This window comes from Sebastes fasciatus, chromosome 11, assembly GCF_043250625.1.
Source record: "Sebastes fasciatus isolate fSebFas1 chromosome 11, fSebFas1.pri, whole genome shotgun sequence".
In the NCBI taxonomy this organism is placed as follows: Eukaryota; Metazoa; Chordata; class Actinopteri; order Perciformes; family Sebastidae; genus Sebastes; species Sebastes fasciatus.
The window spans coordinates 18,848,616-18,874,549 of record NC_133805.1 but is presented as its reverse complement, the minus strand read 5'-3'; the positions used below and the strand labels follow the sequence as shown (position 1 = coordinate 18,874,549).

Genomic DNA, 25,934 nt, shown 5'->3' with positions numbered 1-25,934 from the left:
TTCGGTGTGGCAGACAAAAGCGCTACTCAGCCGTTCAGCAAGTGGATTAGTAGTGAGAGTGGACACAGTGAGCATGTTGTTGAACCCCATAGAGTCTGTGAAACAGCAGTTTCTAAAACTATTCAGTGGCATAGGTAAATTGGAGGGCGAATATGAAATTGAGCTAAAGCCAAGCCATTTCCTCCATCAACGCCAAACGTGTCCTACCAAAAGTCAAGAGAGAACTAGCCCGCATGGAAGAGCTTGGAGTGATTTTCAAAGTGGAGCCGCTTATAGACTAGTGTGCAGGAATGGGTCCATTACCGAAATGTGATGACAAAGCGGTTCGTATATGCGTAGATCTGACAAAGTTGAAGGACACAGTCAAAAGAAAGAGACACATGCTTACATCAGTGGAGCCAACACACTCTCATCCCAACTCATCACATACTGCCGCTTTGCCACGCCCCTTGGTGTCACTTTAGGTTTAGGCAACAAAACCACTTAGTTGGGATAAGGAAAAAGAAATACGTGGTTGGACTTAAATCTACTACGTTTGTAAAGTGAAAATGAAACTGAATGTTGTGAACACAGGACACGAATGAACAGCTGATTGTAACGTGAAACTGAAACTTAACGCGCAGGACTGAAACAGCGGTTTCCTAGATGAATGCCTTGTGTTTGTTGGGCCCATCCACCTCCCCTCCCACCCGTCACCACACTCCCGACGCACTTTCTCTGAGCGTTTACTGTTTTTACTTTTGCCGCAAATGGGTTTACATTGTAATTAATGCAACGCCCGGTGCGTCTCATACCAACACTACAGAGTGCGGTGGTATCACATGCTGACGGCCGTGACAAGGCGTCGGTATTTGACGCGCTGGGAATGAGAACAGGCTGCTGGAGCACACTCTTGGATAGCTGGAGGGCGCCAAAATATTCTCAAAACTGGAATCAAATTTGGCATTTTGGCAAATCCCTTTCGCAAATTTAAATATATGGGAGGTATTGTGTTAACAGACTCCGCTTTGGCATCTCCTCTGCACCAGAACATTTCTAGAAGAGAATGTCTCAACTGCAGGAAAACCCAGACGGAGCAGTTAGCCAAATGGATGATGTCCTCATCCGAGGTGGATGGCAGTGTTAAAGCAGCTGGAACAGGCAGGTGTGACACTGAAAAGTGAATGTGTGAATTCTCCAAAACCTCTGTCAAGTTTCTGGTACAGATCATCGACACGGTGAGAGCTGTCGCCAACACGGAGGAGCCCACTGATGGGAGTGGGGTGAGAAGACTTCTGTGGATGGTTAATCATTCAGGCAAATACCCTCCTCACCTTGTGGAGAAGACAGTTGCTGAGAGAGTGCAAAAACAACATGTTTTTTTTCTGAGGAAATTCAGAACAGAGTGCTTTTGACGGCATCAAAAGAGTATTGAGCCAACCACCAGGTTTGGCACTTTACGATCCCCGGGCACACACAATAGTCTCAGCTGATGCATCGTCGTATGGACTGAGAGCTCTAGAAAAACAACAGGATGGCACATAAAAGCCAGGTGCCTATGCTTCAACAACACTGAAAAAAGATATGCTACAATAAAAAAGGAAGCTTTAGCATGTGAGCAATCTCAGACTTCCTGATTGGCATCATGTTTCACATAGAAATCGACCATGGTATCCCTTCTGGGAGCAAAGAACTTGGACAAGACTGAGAGTGAGACTGATGAGGTACTCACACATTCCAGGCAAAGGCATTGCAACCGCAGATGTGCTGTTCTGAGCGCCAGAAAGGGCTGCAGGTGACAAAAAACCCAGAGTTGGAAATTAATCTTTATGTACACCAAGACAAAGGTGCTGAAACAGGTGAAGCAGTACTGTATTTGAGGCTGGCCTGACAAATTTAGCATAACAGGACTGTGTTATCTTTACCTTCAGCATGCTGGGGGATTTTACAGGTGACAATAACCTGCTGCTGGAAGGTATGTGACTAGTGGTCCCTAAGTCACTACAAAAGGAGATTTTGGGAAAGCTGCACACTGGTGGAACCACAGAGACACACTAAGCCAGCTGAATGTCCAGACAGACCATGGGGAATGGTTTGTGCTGACTGAAACAACAGCCAGTATTTAGTTGTAATCCATAACCATAAAGTAACAGTTTGATTTTCTCTCTCCAGCTCTCTTTTTTCATTCTTGACACAACCATTTCTGTCACTTTTAATGCGAGCGCTGTGAATGCCTTCGAGCGGAGAATGTGTGCTTTTGATTTCAGAACTGGTCGAACAACACATCGTACAAACCGACCCCCAGACAGTTCAACCACCTCCATCTGCCACTAACGGGGGTTTCAAATGGTCTGATTCAGCGGTGAAATGGTCAATGAAGAAGGCCATCTGCAGCCGTTTTGTTTGTATATGGAAACTATTCTCAAAACTTTCTTGGATATTAAGCAGTGTTACACATGAGAGTTGTTTCCCTATACATTTTGATCTGTGATTTCTTTTGGATGGAAACTTCTCCATATAACATCAGAAATGAATTTAGGCAAACAAGGGTAATTAAAGGTATAATATACAAGAATTTCCTAAAAAACAATCTATAGACTGATACAAACGTAATCCCTCTCAATCATCACTTATGACCCACTGGAAGTGTGAGGTGGTGTCTGTATCTACGGAGACCCTACAGCCCTCTGCCTGTATTTTCTCTTTTTTTCTTATTTTGTTGTGTTCGGGATGTTTCTGGGCATCTGCAAACAACACTTTGGCTCCATGTGGGGTCGTAACCCCCAGCCAATAACAGTGTGTATTGTAGGGTGTGCAGCCCATTCATGTCGTCAAATACCGGAGCTTTGTCACGCCCCTCAGCGTCTGATACCGAGGCGCAAGTCCCCCGTTAGCTCTGTCAAATACAAAGCGGCCATATTTGACGTTATGACGTTTTGACATTTTGATTTGTTACATCGCTGTGTGTTTTTATGTGCTTCCGTTTTCCCGCTGTTCCTCTCTCTCTCCTCTGCTTTGTGCAGAGTGGCTGCTGTGTGCTGCTATCGGTGTCAGTTTGACCGAGGTACCGAGCAGAGAAAACAGGATGAATCCTGCAATTCAGCTGCATTCACTCATAATCCGGCAACGAATCACCTTCCCGCAGGGTTGTGCGGAGGTGTGCGTGTGTTTATTTGTGCTTTAAAACGTAACCACCGTGAAACAATCACAAAATAACATTTTATTTCTCTGATTGACTGCTTTGTTCTCACTAACGCCACTCCCTCTCTTCATTCACTCTATAGTTTACTTGACCATCACTGCTCTCTCTCCGTTGAGACTTGGAGGAGAGGCCAGCTTTGAATGCTGTGTGTTAACAAACCACAGCAACCGACCACCGTAACCTTTTATACTTTTAAGCAGTGTTACCTACAAGGCAGTTTTCCCCCTACATTGTGTGACTTCTTTTGGATGGAAACATCTCCATGTTACAGAAATGAATTTAGGCAAACAAGGGTAATTAACATACCTTGCAGCATATTATAAGGAATTAAAAACAATCCTGCTGAGCGTAGCTTTAAGGCCCAACACTCAGTGAATAAACTCCTGATGCTTTTGTTTTAATGTTGTACTCTGCAGTAGCTTTTTTTAATTAAGTAGGTGGTTTAAATGGCAGTGACAGCTGTCCTGACGGCTCTGTTGACCACCGCGTAGCTTGTCACAGGAAGAGCGATAAACATCGATCACATCTTTCTCAAGTTTATGTTATGTATCCAGGACTATTGACAGTGAAGGTTAATGGCCGTATCCATTTCAACTGGATGCTGTTTTATCGAGGAGTTTACAGTGAAAAAGGCAGACGTCCAACAGTATTTGATTGTCTATCGATTTGAATTGCGGAAAAGCTCCCTGACCTCTGATTGAATAATTGGGTGTCTGTTTACAGAAATGCCAAGCACTGGAGGCAAGCTTGCTCCTGCTCGTCAAGTCGTCTGCATCCTATATTTCCGCAGCCTGAATTAGCCAACAGAGCCTGTGGGAGATGTATTTAAGATTCAGAAAGTAGGCTGTCTGAAATCATTTTACCATGTGCCTCTCGTGCTCCAGTACAATGAGCATGCTGAATTTGTTGTGGGTGGAAAGAAATGACTGGAACTAAATATTTACTCACATGCCTCCCAGGCTGGCATCAAAGTGTCTGGAAATATTCTGCTGAGAGATACTTTTCCTCTGTTATGTGGTCTAGATCCAGCTGTCACATTTATAGATGTGGTACCCCTCCGTCAGGTACAGGCTGCACTGAACTGGATACCGGACTGGGCTGCATTCAAATCACCTTCCTGCACTGAACGTTTCGCCATTTTTCAGTGCAGATATACGGAAAAACAAGTAAACAGATGCAGAAACAAGACCGTTATCTGCGTGCATGTCAAAGCCTCTTATTGTTTTATTTCTCGGGTCAGACGTCTGATAGTTGATATCAAAGGCAACTTCAACACAACTTGTCTTTCAGGGACATTAATATCTTATGAATCCACTATACACCTTATTGCGAAAAGCCTTGCCTCTGCAGCAATAAATCAGCTTATTGGCGTGCCTGCTGTTTTTATATGTGTACTCACTAGCTTCAGTATTGATTTGCTTCGCTGTGAGACAAACTGTGCAGAGACTGTAGGTGCACAGGCAGTGTAAATGCACACACACACACACACACAGGTACGCTTTAAACATTTAAATGGAAAGTAACTTTGCAATGCAGTAATTTAAAGCCTTGAAAGATGTAAAAAGGCATCATCTCTGCCCCGGGAGTCGAGCCGTCTGTTTTACTCTCACGTGTACGCACACCCCTCATTAACTGGTGGATGGTTCACTGAGCTGCTGCATACTGTATAACCACTCACTGCGGGCAGACAGAGACTGGGTCTAATTGCTAACAAGGATATCAACAGCTGGACTGATATGGGTGGCTGGATCCGCTCACTCTCCTCACTGACTGTGAACAGAGAGATTAATGTGCATATTTGTGTGCCTGTACATACATATAGACCAGAAACCCTGATTCCTGACCTTAATCCTTCACCCCTCTGAAAAGAGATTTTGTTCATTCATAAAAATGTATCCTCAAACATATATAGAGCTACTCACATGCTAAATTATGGCATTTTAGAGTAGCTTAACCTGTCCTGTAGATAACAATATATGACACATGTGGCTGAGACCTAAAGTCCTTAAGCGTAGACATAGTCTTGGAGCGTGGTGTTAACTTACATCTACAGTTATTCCAGAAAGCTGTCTGCTCCTGTTGCTTTGTAATGGACACGGTATGTCAAGGAGTGGATGATAGTGTGTGTTTGCACAAAGCCCATCTGTTAAATCGCACAGTAAAACTCACGAAAAATGGGCTTCTAGATCGAAATAGTTTGAGATCTGTGCGGCGGAGTATTGGACGGTCTACAGAGGCCACCTGAATGTTGCCTCCCGCCCTGAAAATGTTTTGTATGTCCTGTGGATTTTTTCCAGTGTATGTGTTTCGAATAGCGCTGATTAGCCATCCACCATCTGCTGGGCGGTGTGAGGAGAGTAGCTCATTATTTTTGCCTGTTATGTGTGCGTTGAAGTCGTAGCTCCTCTACAGCTGTCAGGCAAAGCTGCAGGGACTCTTCGTGCTCGAGCAGCGGGGAGCAGCTGGTGGATGCGGCGTTACTGCACACAAGTGGCTAAGTTGTCGGCATCTGTCTGACAGAGAATGAGTTGTCCTCTGGCCAATCTCTGGCTCCAACTGTGACGGTACAAAATACATCTGCCTTATGTATGATAAGATGATATCTAAAAACGCTGTGTGTCCATCGGGAAATAAAACTCATCACCTGGAGGTCATCGCTCGACGTTTTATTAGAGTAGATTTAGCCTGTGGTGACAAATAATTTTATCTGTTATACCTAAATGCGTAAAAGTTGAAATTGTTTGCCTCTTTGTGTGTGTGTGTGTGCATCAGTGTAATGTGATGTGTAATATTGTTTTTCAGGACCTGGTGGGCAGTGCACCGCCGCAGAGGAACTGGAAAGGAATAGCCATCGCCCTGCTGGTCATCCTCATCATCTGTTCCCTGATTGTCACCTCCGTCATCCTGCTGACCCCTCGTATGTACAACACGCACGCACGCACACACACACACACACACACACACACACACACACACACACACACACACACACACACACACATATATGCTATCATTTAGAGTGCATTCCTCCAAGGATGCACAATCCTCTTAACTGTTTTATTAGTAGAAAATGCTTTGAAAATTTGCAATCTGTATCTTGATCTGCATAAGTGAAACAGCTCAGATGATTTTGCACCCCATGATTTACATCAAATGTGCAGGTTCATGTCAGTGCAGGAAGTTGTGTGTCCTTTCTGAGGTCTGGATGATGCATGGACATCTGACATCTGACTTTCATGCAAGAGATCGGAGCTTTTTACCATAGTATGTTTGCCACAACCGCAATCTTTCCCTAACCTTAACCATACTGTAGTTAACATGTGGAGATATTGTGGAAAGCGAGTATTTAAATTTCTTTTGCATTTGACATAAAAATGTTCTCATTGATAGGGCTGTCAAAGTTAACGCGATAATAACGATTATAACGATAATAGAATTTGTGCTTTTTAGGTTGTAGCGGGCTCAGTTTTAAAGCTAGAGTGAAGACAATGGCATCATATGAAATTAGAAAACCTTAGAAATCCATTGGCACGAGTCTCCCCTTTACAGACATGCCCACTTTATGATAATCACATGCAGTTTGGGGCCAGTCATAGTCAAGTCAGCACACTGACACACTGACAGCTGTTGTTGCTTGTTGGGCTTGAGTTTGCCATTTTATGATTACAGTATATTTTTTATGCTAAATGCAGTACCTGTGAGGGTTTCTGGACAATATTTGTCATTGTTTTGTGTTAATTGACTTCCAATAATATACATACATTTGCATAAAGCAACATATTTGCCATGTTGATAAGAGTATTAAATACTTTACAAATCTCCCTTTAAGGTACATTTTGAACAGATAAAAAAATGTGCAATTCATTTGCAGTTAATCGCGATTAACTATGGACAATCATGTCATTAACCACGATTAAATATTATAATATAAAAACTAGGGTTTTGCTAAATCATCGAAGGCCTTGTCTGGCTATAGTTTTGCAGAATACAGTGTGCCAAAGTTTGTGTTTTTGATTCATGGGAAAATAGCTGACATGTTCGAAAATGCCCTGTTTTGCAATCTAGCATAAAAAAATCCTGAATAATAATCATTGTTTCTTTGGACACGACCCAACGTTCCACTAAATTTCACAGAAATCTGTTACGTTCTATGAGACATTTTGATATCAAACAAACAAAATGAGATATATACATCATGATTTCTCTGGCAAAGGAAACAACACACTCAATATTCTGTCACTCTCACTCAGTATACATTTATTCTACACATATCTTTGACTTTAAATTGAGAACAGCAAGACAATTCACACACCACAGATGAAACTCAGAAACCACATACCTCTGCCAACAATCTGCCACGATCCTCTCTACTGATTATTTTAATAATACAAAATGTTTAGACATTTGAAACATGCGTCTGATGGATGGATGGATGTGTGAAAATCATTGAATACAATGTGCCAGATGTTAGATTTTGCATATTAGATACGTGAGAAAATGGCTGAAATGTAGAAAAACACCCTATTTCACAATCTTGCAAAGAAATAACTTGTGAAATATTATATTTGTGAAGACACACAAGCTTCTACACACAAGCTTCTACACACAAGCTGTATTGCGAACACAACTCAGATGAAACCTCTTTCTCCTCTTCTGCTTTTTCTCGCGGCACAGGCTGCTAATTTAATTTGATAACCTTGTTTCCGGGGGGGAAGGTTTTACAGGTGATATGCTTTCTCCGGTTTGTGTACCGGTTTTACATAGAGGCGGGGTCATCGTCTCACTAGGTAATGGGCCTTTTAATGTGTAATGCCATTCAGGCCTGTTTAATGGAGATGATTATGCAGTAATAGCTCCAGCCATTTGTCAGATTGGCACAGCATCAGAGATACCATTTGCCTCGTGTTGGAAATTAGCTTTCTCCCCCTAACTCTGCCGCTTCTTGCCAGACAAGAGAATTTCTCTGATTTTTCAAGTCGATAAACACTTCACGATGTCTGACATGGTATTTACACACTCAGATCTTGCCGCTCAGTCACAACCATGAAACCTGCCGAGGAATCTGTCAGTGCACTGTTTTGTACAGTAACACTGGGCTGTCAAACCATCTCGACGACTTGTGTCTGACGGTTGTTTCCTGAGTGAAGGTGTGGTAGGAGACAGTTAAAGGACTCACACTCTCTTTTCTCACCTCCACACTAACTCGCTCGTGTACCCCTGTTGTCTGCTCCACCTCCAGTTCAGCTGTCAGCTTCAGATCTCATTTGGAGTTTTGGGGATGGAAGGAGTCGTCCCCCCCGCTGCTGAAACACAAAGCAGGCAGATGTGAACTGATCCTCTCAGATCAATAGTGCAATACCAGAGGCCTCTTTCTTGTTTGTACCTTGTTCTAAATTGCTCCATCTATAATGGAGAAGAGCTGTTGGAGGTGCTATCTCCAGAGAGAGAAGAAGAGTATAATATAGCGAGATGGTGACAGTCTGGCTGCAGCCCCCCGAGCAAAAAGTCAAAGGATTTTCTTCAATTTTTGCTCTGAAAGTAGCAAACCCAGTCTCTTGAAATGACTATAAATCTCACAAGACTGAAGGACATCTTGAAGTTTTCTTCAAGAATCACCACATCTAGACAAATATGCATATGAGCTGCTGTACTGTACGTCACATTCATGTTTATTTTGTCTTTCGGTGATGCTCTTGACAGGTATAGATGACAGCCTCGCCCTGAAGAAGAAAGTGACTATAGAAGATGTTTTCGGTCCAGACCTTCACATCCATGACCCAGATGCCAAATGGCTCAGCGGTGAGTGAACAGTTTGGCATTCAGCATCCGCCTTTCATCTCAAAACGCAAAACACATCCAGACACATTGTGACAGGCATCGTTGTTGTCCGTGACTCAGAAAATACCGTCAGTATTAAAATCCGACCCACTGTCTTGAATTGTCCGTATAGGTATCTGTTGTTTATTGTGTCATGCACATACAAGTGTCCAGCCCACATGAGCTTATAAGACCTCAAAAGATGCAGTGGTGAAACAACATTTGTCAGAATAGAACAAAACTTACTAAACAAGTAGGGCTGTCAAAGTTAACCCAATAATAACGCAAATTCATTTTAACGCCATTCATTTATTTAATGCATTAACACAATTGATCTTTCAGAGGTTGTAGCGGGCTCAGAAGCAAGAGAGAAGATAAAGGCATCACTAGCTTATCATGAAGGAGACTAAATAACGCTCCAAACTTGTGCCAACTTGAGTTTGCCATGTTATGATTTGAGCATATCTTTTAATGCTAAATGCAGTATCTGTGAGGGTTTCTGGACAATATTTGTCATTGTTTTGTGTTGTTAATTGATTTCCAATAATAAGTATATACACATTTGCATAAAGCAAGAATATTCGCCCACTCCCATGTTGATAAGATTATTAAATACTTGACAAATCTCCCTTTAAGGTACATATTGAACAGATAAAAGATGTGCGATTGATTTGCGATTAAATACAATTAACTATGGAAAATAGTGCGATTAATCACGACTAAATATTCTAATCGATTGACAGCCCTAATAACAATACATTACAAACAAAGAACTTTATCTCCTTTCTGAAACTCTAGAAATAAAATCTGCTATAAAAAAAGATTCCCATTCCCAATCATCATATAACTTCATAACTTTATTTGTTATAAGGTATTATTAAGAGAATAAGAAACACATCGTCAGTCTACCAACAATCAAGCATAAAATAATAGAATTGCAAGAGTCATAATGAACATCAGAGGGGAATGAAATAATGTAGCTTGAGGGCAGTTTGCAGTTCATACTGAACCATTGAAACTAGTTCTGCTACGGTTGATATGCACATACAGTGCAGTATGGGATATCTAAGGAGAAGAATTTATTGGATGGTGTACTGCAGTTACAAGATTTTAAAACAGAGAAGAGTTGTGAGGTAGTTTGGAAGCTTTTACAGTGGAGCTTTATGGATGACAATGAGCAATAAAATATAGAATTCACTTTGTCTTCAGTCTCACTGAAATGGTTTCTCTGCAGGGCAGCTGTTAAACCTGCCTGTTTCTATAGTTACTGGTAATGTACCTGCATGTAACTTGACTTTTAGTAAATTCTTGTTTACATGAGTTTCTCCGCTATCAACATAAAAAACACATTACAGCTCCTTCCGTTTCCATGGCAAACACATGCACCAGTGTTCAAGCTCATTTTGTATGCACTACAAATCCAGCATGTGGTGTACTAGTTGTACAGTAAGATGGTCTAAATTGAACAGATGTACAGTAGAGCAGGTCTGCTGTGGCCTCTGTGACCTTGACAAGGTAGCTGCCACCTGTGCTCAGAAACGTTGGATCAGCTGACTCAGTGCCCTCTGGTGTTCGACAGGGAGAATATATTTTCAGCTTCTGCATGATGAACTGAATCAGTGATACTTTATTCATAGATGGAGGCTTGGATTTTACTGTGCTACAGTCTTAACCAGTGTCATTCTGTGTTTAAGTACAACTACTACTGCTAATTAATAATTAATAGAAGTAAGATCACCAAGTAATTTGTTCTTGTATCCTTATTACTTATTAAATGATTGAAATAACATATTTTAAAGGTCTAGTTGAGGAACAGGGAACACTGAAGCAGTTACATGAATTATCATAATTATTGTGTGGAGAGGTGTACAGATAGGTCTTTTAACTTTAAAAAAAATAAATATTTAACCTTTATTTAACCAGGCAAGTCAATTAAGAACAAATTCTTATTTACAATGGCGGCCTGGCAAAAGGCAAAGCCTCTTGAGGGAACGGGGTAGGGGGTAGAAAGAAATATGAAAAGTTAAAAAGACAGCACTGGCATACTTGACAAGCATTACATATGACAACAAGCATTACATAAGAGAAAAATGCAGACAGGAACATAATCAACGGACCGTACCAGACAAACAGTATCAGTCAATACAACAACAAAACAAGAGTAGCAAGTAGTAAATACAAAAAAATCACAACAAGCTTTACATCTAACGGCAAGTACTACATAAAAGATATACAGACTAGTACACAAGCATCGGGCAGTAGGAGACAAACAGCATCAGGAAATACAACAACAGATCAGGAGTAGCATATACAAGCAGTAGGACAAACAGGTAGCAGCCAGACAACAGAAACATGCATGGGACAACAGTAAGCAGCAGACAGACAAAACTTGGGTAATATTATTGGATTGGGAAGTGGCTGCATATATCAGCCAGAATGTCCATAACAGAGTTTTTGAAAGTGGACTTGTTGATAAAATTGTCCAGTTTTAGTGTTTTTTGCAGATCGTTCCAGTTTTTGGTTGTAGCCAACCGTCAGACCAAATACAGTATTAGTTTTGGGAACTTTCAAAAGGATATGCTGAGCAGGACAAATGTTGTAGGCAGCAGATGTAGATTGAAGATTGGTTTTGGGTTCTCAGAGTTTACCGATTCACATCAGATGTTGTTAACCAATCCCTTTTGGCCATTTGATAGTCATATGAGTGTTCATATTTTTTTATTTATTTTTTAAATCGTAGCCCAAGGACCACTCAATAGCTTTTTTGAGCGCTTTCAACAACCTCACAGTTTTCCTCTGGTGAATAGAGTTTGTTCAGAGCAGACTGACTGAAAAAACATTAAGTGAAGTGAACCTTGAGTTAAGTATTTGTTGTTTCCATGGTCAAAAATGAACTCAGTATTCTTTAATACTATCCCCTCTTAATGTTTTTTTCTGCACATGATACACAGCTGGTCATCTGAAATCCGATATAACAGATAGAAAAGATGATATATTTAAGACTATAGATCTAACATTGAATACAGGATGTGTCAACACTCCCCTCCGGTCTGAATCGCAAAAATCTAAAAGGTTGTTTAGTGCAGATTTTATTGTCAATTCCCCTGGAAGCACTAAACATTATAGTCCCAGTTCATACAGTATAAAAGAGCTTTTAAATATGTGTTGTAACAACTATAGTTATTATGATCATCAGTGTTAGTTAGTACCATAATAAAAAGTTTTTGTTTTAGACAAAACACCAGAGAGGGAACAACAGTTAGGACTGCAGCCACGTACAGACAGACGGCTTATGCATGAATACACCTGATGACTTATATGTTTACATTTCAATGCAGCTGTATCTGTAAATAAATTCACATTATGACCTGCGCACATGCAAACTCACATCTCCTGCTTGTGTGACAGACGCATTACGACCTTACATCTGTCCTTTTGTTCTACTGTGCAGACTGTTCCCCCGATTACTTACATTACGGCCTCATTAACGTATAATTAGTTAAGTTCCCGTGTTTCCGTGTCCTTCGTTCACGACCGAGATTAAAACGTCCTCAGCACCTGACGAAACCCCGGCAATCAATTGTTTGACATTGCGTCTCGTCAGTTAACTTAATGCAATCAACTCCCATTCGGTGCTAATGACCTTCTGATAAGAAACCAGATGGGACAACCTCACACTTCAGTACTCCTCATCAATATTTTGTAGGCTTCTTTCACAGCAGTGTGTAATTGATCCCCGTTGCTCTTTGATCACTGCTTGCCTCAGTAGTCTTTGGACTCACCTCTGAGTTTCTCACACAGATCCAAAGACAAAGGAATCAACCTTCAGACTGATCTCTAAAACAAAGAGCTGCTGCTGTCTGTCTGACGCTTTTATAGTTTTGAGATGTAACACAATATGATATCATCTAACAATGAAAACAAGGCATTAACAAGAAACATCTGTGGCCACACGTGATAATCTACATTGAAGAAACTATAAATCACCATCTTTGGTAACTGAGTCACGATCATTTCTCTTTACGACTCCCAGCTCAGACAAATGAAATTGATTTGGCGTAATTACAGTTCTCAGTATTGCATTGACATTTTCAATAATTGTCAGTGTCCCTCTTCTCTAATTATTGGCGCTAAAGTGAAACAGAACAGACTGTACAGCTTTACAAGATGAACATTTATACTGTCACAAACAGGTGTCCTCAAATTCATTTGGTCTGAGCCAGGCACTTTAACAATCACATTTGTTGTGCATTTCTTAAAAAAAAGAAATCACAAGACAACAGATTTGAGATATTTGTGAGGAAATCTTTGGATTATAAAATTCAATCTTACGAGGAAAACACACTTAAAAAGAGTCTTTGTGTTCCCGAGAGTTTAAAGCCACCTAAGGACAAGCTGCAAATGATAGCAAAACATGCACAGCAGTGTTAAATCTTTCAAAACACTGGCTTTTTATTGCTAAGGTTACCAGAGAAAGCAATTCTGGCATTTAATGGGATCTTCTCATAAAAGAGGAGACTTTTCTACAGAGCAGGAATGACAAGGACAACAGCATCATAACAGTCCGCGGAGGAAGACACACTGTGCCGAGTGCTAGCCTGGACACATCACACACCCACAGGCTTATTTAAGACCTTGTTTTTCAACAGGATATGTTTTGATAATGGAAGTGAAGCCTTCAGATAGACCTAGCAGTTAGTAAATTAGCCGGCATTAAACACAATAGCAAGAATGATTGCAGACTCACTGGGAAACTATTTTCAGTGAAAATGCTCTAAAAACCAACTATACACTACCTGTTTTAGTTAAGTTTTTTTGTTAATTTAACAGCTAAAGAGCCAGATATTGACCAATCAGAGCTAAAAGAGAGTGAATATTAGACTTATATTCATCAGGTGGACAGTAACACAGCTCAAATTTAATGCTAAAAGGTCATGATGTCATATGCTGTTTTTACAGCTTGTTTCCACTGCCCCAAAGTGGCAAAAAACATTTTTTTCCCCCAGTAATATCTTTATTCATCTTTTCAAATAACTTCCAATAACTTAGAATCAAATTTATTCTCATCCAGTATGAGGAAGAATATCAAAGGCACATAGATTGTTGTCCAACATTAAAATGAGGCCTTCCCTTAAATGTCAGACATTTAAAAGATAATAATAATGAAATACAAACAACAATAGTAATATCAAAGTAATAATTAAAGGTCTTATTGATAACATTTTTAAGTAGACGAATAATTAAAAAAAAAAAAAGGATACACCCACAGAGCTTTTAGAAAGGCGCAGAATAAATTTATGGCTTTTCCAAAAAAATAAAAATTATTATTATGACTGTGAATTAATCATTTAAAAATGTTTGACAGGTCCAAAATTAATGTTTTTTTTATCTCTGTGGAAGATATCAGACGTTTGGTTCCAACTTCTAACAAGGCTTGTGAGCCAATAGTATAACGACGCTGGTATCACGTGATATCTCTGTCGTCAGCGATCCAGTTGCCAGATAGCGTGGAAAAAACGGGTTACGTTACATGAATCTTGAAACACCACCACACAGAGTAACCTAAATCTATAGCTAATGTATAGCTACATGTTGAAAAAAATACTTCATTACTCTACCACGAAAGATTCATCTCTTGACATGATTGTTTGTCTGAGTCACTCCACTCAACTTTAAAATATGCAGGTTGTGTAGCGAACTGGCAACCACCTGTTGTGAAGTGAATGCAATGGAATGGAGGAGGGAGAATGTGACATCTAGTGGCTGAATGCTATCAATGGCACCTTTTAAAGGGGCTCTATGTAAGAATCAGAAATTGCTTGTTAACAATGACACCTGTAGCCGTTAAGTCAACAACAGTCAGCGTCCTGTTGCTCGCGCTTGTGCTCGAACTACGTAGAGGCGAGCATCGATCAAAACAATGAGACGACACACAAGAGGCTGAACGTGATTGACAGCTAAAACCACAATATCAATCTGTATTTCACATGCTTCTCATTAATGTTAGCTTATTGTCCAATAGGAATTTTGCCAGCTCGGGGTCTGTTTTGATACCTAAAACCAAACGGTCCCTCCATGAATTGAAGGCCCGGCCAATATTGATCCTAGTTTTCCCCCCGATATCGGACACATTCCTGTTTTTCAAGATGGGCTTCACTACGTATAACTTTGTCTTTTTATGCTTCTGTGGAGTTTGTGTTTGAGGCTGGTCGTTTGTTGTCGTTAGCGGACTCCATTTCTAACTAAACGTTATCTGTTGTTACACACGAGCACGCATGACGTCACATCCGTTGGATTTCCCCGGAAAAAATGTCCCACATTCTTCACATTAAAAGCAGTCTACAGGCTGATAGAGGAAACCCAGAAAGTCGCGGAAGGTCTCATTTTTTAGGTTAGGTTACAACCTGTTCACACATTGGCAATAAAAAACAATTTAAAAATGTGTAAAAACGTACATACAGTCCCTTTAAATACAATAAATAAATGGACGAGGCTGTATCAGGATAATAATATAATAATCTGATAGTTGAAACTATGCTGGTACAGTTTCCCTCTCTGATAGTTGACTTTTATTTGTCATTTACAGACAATGAGCTGCTGTATCGTACAAGGGAAGGGGACGTTGTCAAGCTTAATGTTGACACAAGGGAGAACACTGTTATTGTTCTGAACCAGTTGTTTGTGAGTATCATCTTAGTCCATCTTACTTTTTCAGTTTACTTCAAGAGCAGTACTCTCTGCTGCCTCTCTAGTGGGTGTGTTAATCACTGCGAGTGTGTTTTTGATTCCATCCAGGACAGATCCAAGGCCGCCAGGTACCAAGTGTCTCCAGACATGAAACATGTGCTGTTCGCCTTTGAAGTGAAACCGGTGAGAAACCCTGCATACCTTGCAAATGCAAATTTTTCCAGAAGTTGTGCCTCTTTAACTGTGATGCTGTTTGTCTCCGCAGATCTACCAACACTCCTACCTGGCCAAGTACATCATTTACAGCCTTGTGACACAGTAAGTCCCACCTCTGTTGTGTCTTCTTTTCATTGTCTGTCGCCCTTTGGTCCATCTTCTGTCTGTATGCCTCTAATATATCTGTGACATCTGCCCTCAGCCTGACCTCATGTAGGCAGTCCTCTGACGTCAGCCACATTTACCTTCTTTCGCTGCCTTTGTGGGAATGTATTTAAGTCCAATTTAGTTTTTTTGCGCCGTGTTCAGCTTGGCCTGTTTTTAGCCTTTCATCCATCTATGTCTCCTTATTCCCCCACTGTTCTGTATTTGTAGTGAGCCAAGCAAAGTCAGCTTGTGCTAAAAAAAAAGAGGATGTGGGTGATTGATGAAGCCTACAGTGAGGGAACAAGCCAAAAAAAACACATGACTTCCTTGCTCTGACTGTGCATTTTGTATTCAGATACACACTGCATCGTGCATGTAGTGTACATGGAGACAAATACTGTTTTGTTTTTTTATTGTGTCTTCTCCACAGGGAAACTTGGCCTCTGAAGCCCCCTGAAGTGCATGAAGCTGTCCTGCAGTTTGCTGGATGGGGACCCCGAGGCGAGCAGCTGGTAAGGAGGCCGTACCCTCGAGATTACACTCTGTGAATACTGGCACACTGGTGGAGGTCTGTCAGAATCAGCCTGGCATCGCAGTCATGATTTATGGTTTGTCATAGTAGAACAGACAAATGTTGCGATAAGAGGTTTAATGACCACTTTAAGGACTTTAAAGCACTTTAAAACTCTCCTTGCTTTGACCTCCATCGATGTCACTGTGAAGCCAAATATTACTTTCACAACTTCATGACAACACATGAGCTGGTGAGATCCACAGTGGCAGATGGCAACTAGGTGGCACAACCCGTGGCGTGGACAGTCTGGGGTTGCTGGTGGGGGGGCGCAAACACATGGCACTGTGTGTGTATATGTGTGTTTGTCTCCAGCCACATTTAGGGACAGATTTTGTAAAACGCACCAGTTGATTGGAGATCGTTTGTTCAATTGGGCAAACAAGGTTGGTGTTTTCAATTTATGACATGAGGAGTAAGCTTTGAAAAGTAACTTTGAAAAGCTTAAAGAATGCTGAAATAGTAAAAAAAAAAGAAATCTGCTAAACTATTTGCGTGAAGTCCTTGGATTCAACATATCTCTACGTGTAGTGAAAATAGCCCTAGTTTAAGTACTGTATGTTCACATGAGCTGTGATTCGGAGATGAAAAAGAAGCAAATTTCCATCTCATTATAAGTTAACATGAAGATGTTTCACTGTTTATAACCTTTTAGATGCAAACAACAAAAACAGCATCACAGAATGTGAATATAATAAGATTTGTTGTCTAGTGTCTGTGTATCAAAGGACATGTCAGCCAATTTGGGGGTGAGAGACTGCATCTGTTGCTGTAGCATATGCCCGTTGACAACATATGTTGACATATGACAACGACCTCTAGTGGCCAAAGGCCTTATGACACTTATCCATCAGAATCAAAGTGTTACGTTGTTAGAGAGACACAATGTCTGCAAAGGCAGTAGGCTGTGATCCACAATTATTAATCATGATGACAACAGGTCCCTCACATAGTGTTTTGTTTAACACAAACCACAATGTTTTCCTAACCCTAACTAAGTTGGGTTTTGTGCCTAAACCTAACTAAGCCTTAACCACAGCGTTGTCAGATAAAAAAAAAAAAAGTTGCATTTTTTGCATCAGTGATCTGTAACGGTTTTAAATTATGTCGTTCAGTGGCCAGACGGACGCCAGATCAGAGAACGCATAGCCGATAGTATATGTGTCTTTCTGTTCAATGTGTGTTCATAAGAACATATTGGTCATTAAAAGACCAAAACCACCAATACATTTATCTCTGTAGCTACAAATATCCTGTGTAGCCAAAGCAGAGTGCAAAACCGTGGTAAAGCTTGCCTCAATCAGAGGCCATCCTTACCATAATAACACTACTTTAGGAGCAACGGAAGTCAGACGACGGCTGGGGGTACCACGGTTTTGCACTTTGCGGCTCACGTTACTGCAGTTTCATAAGCGCGTCGAAGAACTACAGTGGCCTTCAGGTAACGTAAAAACGTAAAAGATTCTCTCTAGAGTCAGTGTTTGGTTTGTCCGTTCTGTAAAAACATGGCGGAGCAACATGGCGGACTCTGAAGAGGACCCGCTCCCTATGTAGATATGATGGGCTCATTCTAAGTTAATGATTCTTAGTTTCAGATGATTATACACTAATGAAAACATAGTTATGAATATTGTATACCATTTCTGCTACTAGATCCCCCCAAAATGTTACACACTGTTCCTTTAAAATATAAATTTATGACCCATTTTCAGTAGACGCCAATGGGCCTGAGGGTCAAAGATCAGTAACTAAACTAAAACATTGTTAATTTTGGTCTTTTCATGCAATTTGCTTGCAATAAGAAAAATATAGAAGAAAGGCAGACTTATCCTTTCATTAGCTTATAAGTACCATTGACCCAAGCACCTGCTAATCTCTTGCCTACTGCAATACTCATCTTTTTTTTAACCTTGTTGACTCTAAATTAGTTTCTGTTTGGTTTGCGGTGCTTAGACAACAAACTGCGCTGTGTTTCATCAGCGATTACTTCAAAGCTTTCTCTTCCTCCATAATTGCTCTTATCGTATCATTTGCTTAAATTACAGATACATTGCTGTGAGGAAATATTAACATTTCAAGTGTGCGATGAGACTTTGCCTGCCGAGGGAAGAAAGCGGATTAATTTGCATATGGTAATAGTGTACCTGATTGTTCCTTTCGCAATGCTGTAACTGTAGCTCCGCGTTTGATTTAATGAACAGCCGAGGTCATACGAGAAAAACGAGATGAGTCTTTTGTTTCTGTGCGACCTGACGACGTTGGACATGTTTCCTTTTTTCCTCCTCGCTATTTCTAAATATAATGGTTTTATAAGAATTTGAGCAATTTATAATCAAGTGCTTCATCAGCACATAGAGACGCGTTTGTGGCAGTACGGCTGTGTGCAGTGAAGCATCAAGATGTACAGTGAGAGGAGCGGGGAGATGAATCCTGCGACGCTCCCCTCATTAAGCCGCAAGCAATTACTCTACCGTGACAGAGCAATCAGTGAGGCTGGGTCAACACACACACACACACACACCTGAACAAGAGATTATATTGACACAAAAGAGAAGGAGAAGAAGAAAGGGATTGATTTAAGAGAAAAAATTAAATCAAACGAAAGTATTGTGCGATATTGGACAATATTTCAGACCTAAGAACACACATGTACATACACCGCACACAAAAAAGAAACCCCGCTATTCGAGCTCCACAGGTATCTTTGATATTGCTACTTTCATCTCTCCACCCTTTTGAAATGACTCTTTTCTAGCCTTTTGCTTATTCTCTATTTTCTCTCATCTAAATCCCTTGAAGTCATTGAATGAGTGAGCATAAGTCAGGACATTGCTACCTGCCTTTCAGAGGTCGTGCAGGATCATTTACGACTAAATGCTTTAATGGGTTCTCTGCTGACAACGAGTCCCTTGAACCTGCAGACTTGTATGTTTCTCTTTTAACACAATCTTTTTAATGATTTGGTGTTTATATTGCAAAGTTCAATCAAGGTCTTGAGTTTGAGTTTTGAGGCAGCTTTGGCTAAGGTGTAATTCATAATAATGGGACTTAATTTTTTTTATGTAACTCTTTGAAAACTGCCTATGATTTCCGTTATGTCCCGTGGTGGTTTTGCAACATTCGCCAACCACCAGCTTCCTTTGCTTTACACAGCCGTGCATTGATCTGTTTTCCTCAGATGTTGATCCCACAATATAAAACTTTGATTTTCTCAACAGCAGCCATAGATCAGAGCGAAAGGAGCTGTGTCTTTTCTCTTTTTTTGGATTCTTGTGCCGGGCGATTTGAGGCTTAGATTTAACTGAAGAGGCTTCAGCTGACAGCCCAGTCACACCAACACGGCCTGTGCTTCAGAAACCAATCAATCCCACATTCATCTCCCTCATACTGGCACCAGGCGAAGCAGCGAAAACACTGGAGTGGATTGACAGAGGGTTTTTAAGTGTCACATACTCATCTGCCAGCGGTGTGTCTTAATTCCTTCAGGCGATGCAGTCGTTGCTGCTTAAATCAGCAGTTTAACACGCAGTTTAGCTCAGCTGTCGGCCACCCTCAGGAGACGGCATAATGTCTCAATAAACACAGGGGGAAAAACTGTGTGTATGTGCCCGTGGGGCCTCAGCCAGCTCCAGCGCTTCGATTAGCAACAGAAAGGGCTTCATACTGCTTTGGAGAAGAATCCAGCTTGAACTGTAATTAGGCAAATATCCGTTAATACACTGCTTAAGGCAGGTGTTGTCTGAGACTGTCTGTCTGTATTAGCTTGTAAGTGTCATTGAGTGGGTGTTTCTATCTGGATTAAGATAAAGTCGTGCTGTTGTAAAAAGCCACAGGTGGGTTTAGCGTAAAGGCTCGTACTGTGGATTGAAAGATGTGAGACGCAGAGGCTGAGAAAAAGTATTTTCAGCTTTGCACCACAGGAAATTGTAATTTAGGTTTAAAGAGAACCTATTATGCTCATTTTCAGGTGCACTAGGGTTTCTACTAGAACATAAACTAGAACTCTTTCTTTTTTCTCATTGTGGCTGTGCTGCAGCACCTCTTTTCACCCTCTGTCTGAAACGCTCCGTTTGGGCTCCACCACACAGTTATACAGAAAGTAATGGTGGTTCTTCTTTCTACTTTTCTCTGTCCAGATCTTCATATTTGAAAACAACATCTACTACAGATCAACAGTTGATAGCAGAGCGATCCGCCTGGTTTCCACTGGCAAAGAGGGAGTCGTCTTTAACGGCCTTGCTGACTGGCTGTATGAGGGTAAGGGGACTACAGACACAGTTACAGCAAAACACAACAAAGCCCACTATGATATCACGTCCATCACTTCCTCGTTGCAAGTAATGCACATTCTTCAAAGTCTGTCTGTCTGTCTAAAGTTGAAAGATAGACTAGGAACTTCTGTCACTTTCAGAGTTGACAGAACTAAAAGTCTAAAAATACATTACATGGCTAAAATATGTGGACACCTGAGCATCGCACATACTGTACATGTGATCATTGCACATATCATTTAAAAACCATGGGCATTAACATTCTACTGTAGCACCCTTTCACTCTCCTGGGAAGACTTTCTGACATGATTTGCTAAGATTCAGCCACAGCGTGGTTGGACACTGAAATTGGGTGATGAGGCCCAGCTCGCAGTCCAGGTCATCCAAGTTCACGTTTATTGTCATATACATTTAAAAAGTACAGTTGGCTGGTCCGAGCTCTGATGCTTTATTGGCGTTTTCCTGAGGGAAGGAATGAGAACAGTCGATGTGGTTGGTTGCTGGTGTCCTCCATAACTTCCCTCTGCAGCGGGAGTTGTAAATGTCCTGAATCTCTGTCAGAGATGTTCCTATGATTTTTGAAGCTGTACTCCTCAGTGGTTTGTGGTCTTGTTCAGTCACCTTACAGGTATTTTTTGGGGAACAGATACAATAAGCGTTTTCTTAAAGCATGTAGGAACCACACGGAGTGCCAATGACAAGTCAAAAATGTCCATAAAAAGATACGATAGCTTTCTAGAGCACGTCTTAAGGACATGATATGGGATACCGTCTGGGCCGGCAGCTTTGCGTGCTTTGACAGATTTAAAAACCTTACTCACGTCAGCCTTAGTCACTTGATATGTTGCGTCATTGAGTGAGTGCTCAACGAGGTTCTGTGTGTTGTCTGTCGGACCCGAGTCACTCTCAAATCAGGCATAGATCCTGTGAGTAAAGCGGTGGTGTTCGTAAAACCGCCTGGCTTGGGTTTGTAGTCCGTTATCGCTTGCCGTCCCTGCCAGAGGTGGGAGCAAGTCCATGTTTTGCAAGTCACGAGTAAGTCTCAAGTCTTTGCACTCAAGTCCTGAGTCGAGTTCTAAACAAGTCATAAATTGATCTTCACCAAATGCAATGCCATTTCCCTTAAAGCCTTTAAGTGGTGCGCTTTCGCCTTGCTTGGTGGGGTGTGGGAGGTTCCCCTCGGGGAAACTCTGCTCGGCACTGGCTGGCCCTCGCCGAACGTATTTCCTCCGTAGTGTTGCGCCGTGACCGGCTCTAGGTCGGCTTTGAAAGGCCCAGGACGAAGGTGCTGCTTTACAGCACCCCTCGCCTTGACCTTGCCACTTGGTGCTCGCTGTGCCCTCTCTCCCTAAAACATGGACCCCGTCTCATTTACCATGCTTTCTGGGTGTGACCTTTTTTGGTGTGATCACCATTAATAATTATACAACCAATTTGTTTATGATTAAATTGTTTACAAGTGCACAAAGTTCTTCATAGATCTAGCCTCTTAATTTAATTCTCAAAGTGCACCAGATTAATACATTGACATTTTCTTTCTGAATGCATGATATTAATAAGTCAATGAGTAATCGTGTTAAATAATCATGAACTCAACATTGACCAAAATAATCATGATTAGGATTTTTATCATAACTGAGCAGCCCTAATCTATAGTGCCTATACCAAACCTTGTCCACAAACTAAATCTGACCATTTTGATCCAATGTTGTGACACCTGCCCCCCACATAGAGTTGTGTTGTGTCTTTGGGTGCTTGATTCCATTTGAAAGAGTACAGCTGGCTACGTTTCAGTGCCCCTCCCTCTCTAGACTTCCCATAGCTCGTCTTTGTGTTCAGGCAGTTTTGATTAATTCATGTCTGCAGCACTGCAATCTCACTCAGCAGATGTTCAAAAGCCATCATACTTGTAATTTAATATGAGACATTTTCTGATTACTGCATATGTGAGACAGACATTGCAATTACATACCACTTGAATATAGCTTTGTTTACAGATGTGCTGTTTGAGACTAGTTTTCCCGCCGTGCATTCATTTATAATAAAGTTTATAGGTGTCTTGTTTTGTACGTGAAGACTTTTGTTTCCGGCATTGTTATAATTATTAATTTTGGATTTACTCAGAGGGGGGTTTTGAATAATGATCGCAGTGCAATTGTATAATGTAATTGCAAAATGCCAGTTATTATGAGAGAAATTCTGTTACAGTGCATGAACTGCTTCAGGGTCGGCTCTAATCGTTTTTTCATTAATGGGATTATTTCTTTGTTGTAGACAGAGAACATGACATGAAAGAAGTAATCCATTTTCAATGCTAAGGAAAGATTTGTCTTGCTATGTTTCCCTGCTATGATTCATGAATTTATCAGTGGATAACAGACTGTCTCACAAAAACAGAGATCACATTGCTGTCGTCTTTTACACACGCTGCTTACAGTGTTAACAGCTTGCACTGTATTGTTCCAGTTGAGATAGGCTTGGCAAAAAGTTGTCTGAATGTGGTTCAAGGTGAGGCTGCCTCGTTTCTTTCCGGTATTTACTGTTCTGCAGTCAAACAACCTTGTGAGAGAATTGAATCTGTTTTGTGAACAGCTAATGTTCCCATCACAGAAAGGCTCAATAAAGTTCTCATTCATTGTCCTCTGAGCCTTTAAACGTTATAACATTTCCTTTTAAATTCCCACTTAAATGGCTTTAAATGTTTACACATGTATGGGAGTGCCAATTAAGAATCTGCTTGTTGCACATTTCATTGAAGTTACAGTAAATCAAGCAAATATTATTGAAATGGCTGCACCATTACATCAAATGGAATAATTTAGATGATGGATAGACTCGTGTATCAAATGATTCACATTTTTCTGAAACATTGGGATCCTAACTAAAATTTGAAATACAATCCTGTGGTTTTGAAGAAATGCCAAAAAATAATTATCTGTAAGGCTTTGATGTTGATCAGGATTAATGATTATACGTCAGTTGACATAATAATGCATCAACAAACATGTGAGCTCTATGGTGAAGTCATGGGATTGAAGTTGGGACGTTTAATGTTTCCTATAGAGCAGTGGGTTTGGGAGATGGAGGAGATGACAGAAATAGATTTTACAAGAATGCAACATGTGAGTTCACGTGTTTGCATGTGTATTTATCTGTCCATGGGGGCTTCAGTCTGTGCATGTGCTCTTTCCCCAGCCGACGGAGGTTAAGACAGATGTGTGTTTGCCTCTGACAGCATTTATTGTCATACACAGAAGACTGCCAGTGTTGTTTGCTATGGATTGGCTGTGAGGTTGATGTGACACAGTGTGTGAGGGCAGGAAACACAAAACCATCCCATTATTTGTGGCGCTGTGACAGGAAATATTCATCTTTTTGTCTTGTATGAATTAAAGATAGTGTGTTGATGTTAAATGTCAACAAAGGCGCTATTATGCTGGGAATCGTATTAAATGCTCCGACCTTCATAAAATAACAGATCAAATGAATTATATGTTGTGCTCTTCCTGGTATAAATAGAGGAAATTGTTTTGGCTTTTGCTCTGTGAGCACAGGCCTTGAAAATCCTGCTGCAATGCAACAAACTAGTCGGCCTTAGAGTGAGAACTCAATCAAATGCTGAGATTTCAACACTGAATAGGGTTTCTATCCTTCGTCTGACCTTGTTACTACAAACGTCACCCTGAGCATTCACAATGCAAAAAAAAAATCATAATTATAACCTGATGACACCAATGATAACAAAGTTCTCATCAAGGTTGAGTTGATCATTTTTGTCAAGAAAAGGCTGTTGTTTGGATCTCCACATGTAGGTACAGTAGAGCGTACTGTAAGTGCTTTTCATGGAGCTCTTCTGCCCCCTGCTGGATGGAAATCACTCATCAGGAACGTGCAAAAAAAACTTACATTGGAACTAGTCAAAGCAAAGAAAGCTGTATTTATAAAGCATTTTTCATACACACGGGGACAACTCAATTTGCTTTGCTCAAAAATTAAGAAGAATATAAAATTCTTGTAAAATATATATTTACAATGATTCATATTAATTATCATTGTGTGATTCAGAGGCATCTACTGCAATGCCAAGTTTCTGGATTTTAAACTGTCAAAATGTAATATGAGTAATTGGTTTATTTTTCCTCAGAACAGAGAAAAGGCACCATAAATCACACATGCTGTAGATAATAAACTAGTGTCTGTTCAAATGGTGACATATTTTAAATATCCTTATCGGTGTCACAATACAATGAGTACGTAAACACCAGCTGACAAGAAAGCAGCAGATTGAGCAATGCACGCTTTGTATGTGAAGCATTGCATTTCAGGGACATGGTAGTGTCCATTTTTAGTGGATTTTTACATGGATTTGACTTTTTTTATCTAGAATAACTTTAGGACAGTTACCAAAGTTGGTCTGGCCTTTAGGAAACATCAGGTTATTTTGTTCCACATCTTCAAATCTTGTCTTCTGGTCTTCAGTTTCATGCATACTTCACAGTGTGTATTATCTGGTTGGTTGTTTTCTTTTTACAGAGGAGATCCTGCAGACACACATCGCCCACTGGTGGTCTCCAGATGGGCTGCGTCTGGCCTACATGACCATCAATGACACACTGGTGCCAAAGATGGAAGTCCCCTTCTTCACAGGAACGCCGTATCCCGCCACCTTGGAGTATCACTACCCAAAGGCAAGTCTACATTCACAATCTCACACCTATTCTTAGGCTGAGCAAATTTAAAGTGACTATAAGCGTCGTCCGCTGCACAATAAATAATATTCTATCCGTAAAACCTTTTTTATCATTCATTGGATGGAATATTTTTTATCAAGATTTTTAGAAGAGTCTGGAAATTCCTTCAAAACAATGGCGAGTGTGTTTAAATAACCTTCTGTTTTTTTTTTAAACATCGCTGGTTAATTATATTTTAGAGAAAACAATGGTTACCTCTGTGACCCCAATGTATACTAATAACACACGAGAAGCACAAACTGAGGCTACTGGATGTGTAAATAAACAACCGTTTGCTAACAAGCTTGCCATAT

The 25,934-nt window shown here is 40.7% G+C and overlaps 1 protein-coding gene across 5 annotated transcripts in view; it reads left to right on the top strand.

The window, feature by feature from the left end:
* LOC141777254 (A-type potassium channel modulatory protein DPP6-like) overlaps window positions 1-25,934 on the top strand; it is a 106,027-nt gene that overhangs the window by 68,408 nt on the left and 11,685 nt on the right. For all 5 annotated transcript variants that reach the window (XM_074651340.1, XM_074651341.1, XM_074651342.1 and 2 more), the window contains 8 exons: window positions 5,984-6,098; window positions 8,882-8,980; window positions 15,585-15,679; window positions 15,794-15,868; window positions 15,951-16,003; window positions 16,479-16,560; window positions 20,756-20,876; window positions 25,424-25,578. In XM_074651340.1, the coding sequence (XP_074507441.1) occupies window positions 5,984-6,098; window positions 8,882-8,980; window positions 15,585-15,679; window positions 15,794-15,868; window positions 15,951-16,003; window positions 16,479-16,560; window positions 20,756-20,876; window positions 25,424-25,578 (795 nt within the window). The remainder of the gene's footprint in view (window positions 1-5,983; window positions 6,099-8,881; window positions 8,981-15,584; window positions 15,680-15,793; window positions 15,869-15,950; window positions 16,004-16,478; window positions 16,561-20,755; window positions 20,877-25,423; window positions 25,579-25,934) is intronic.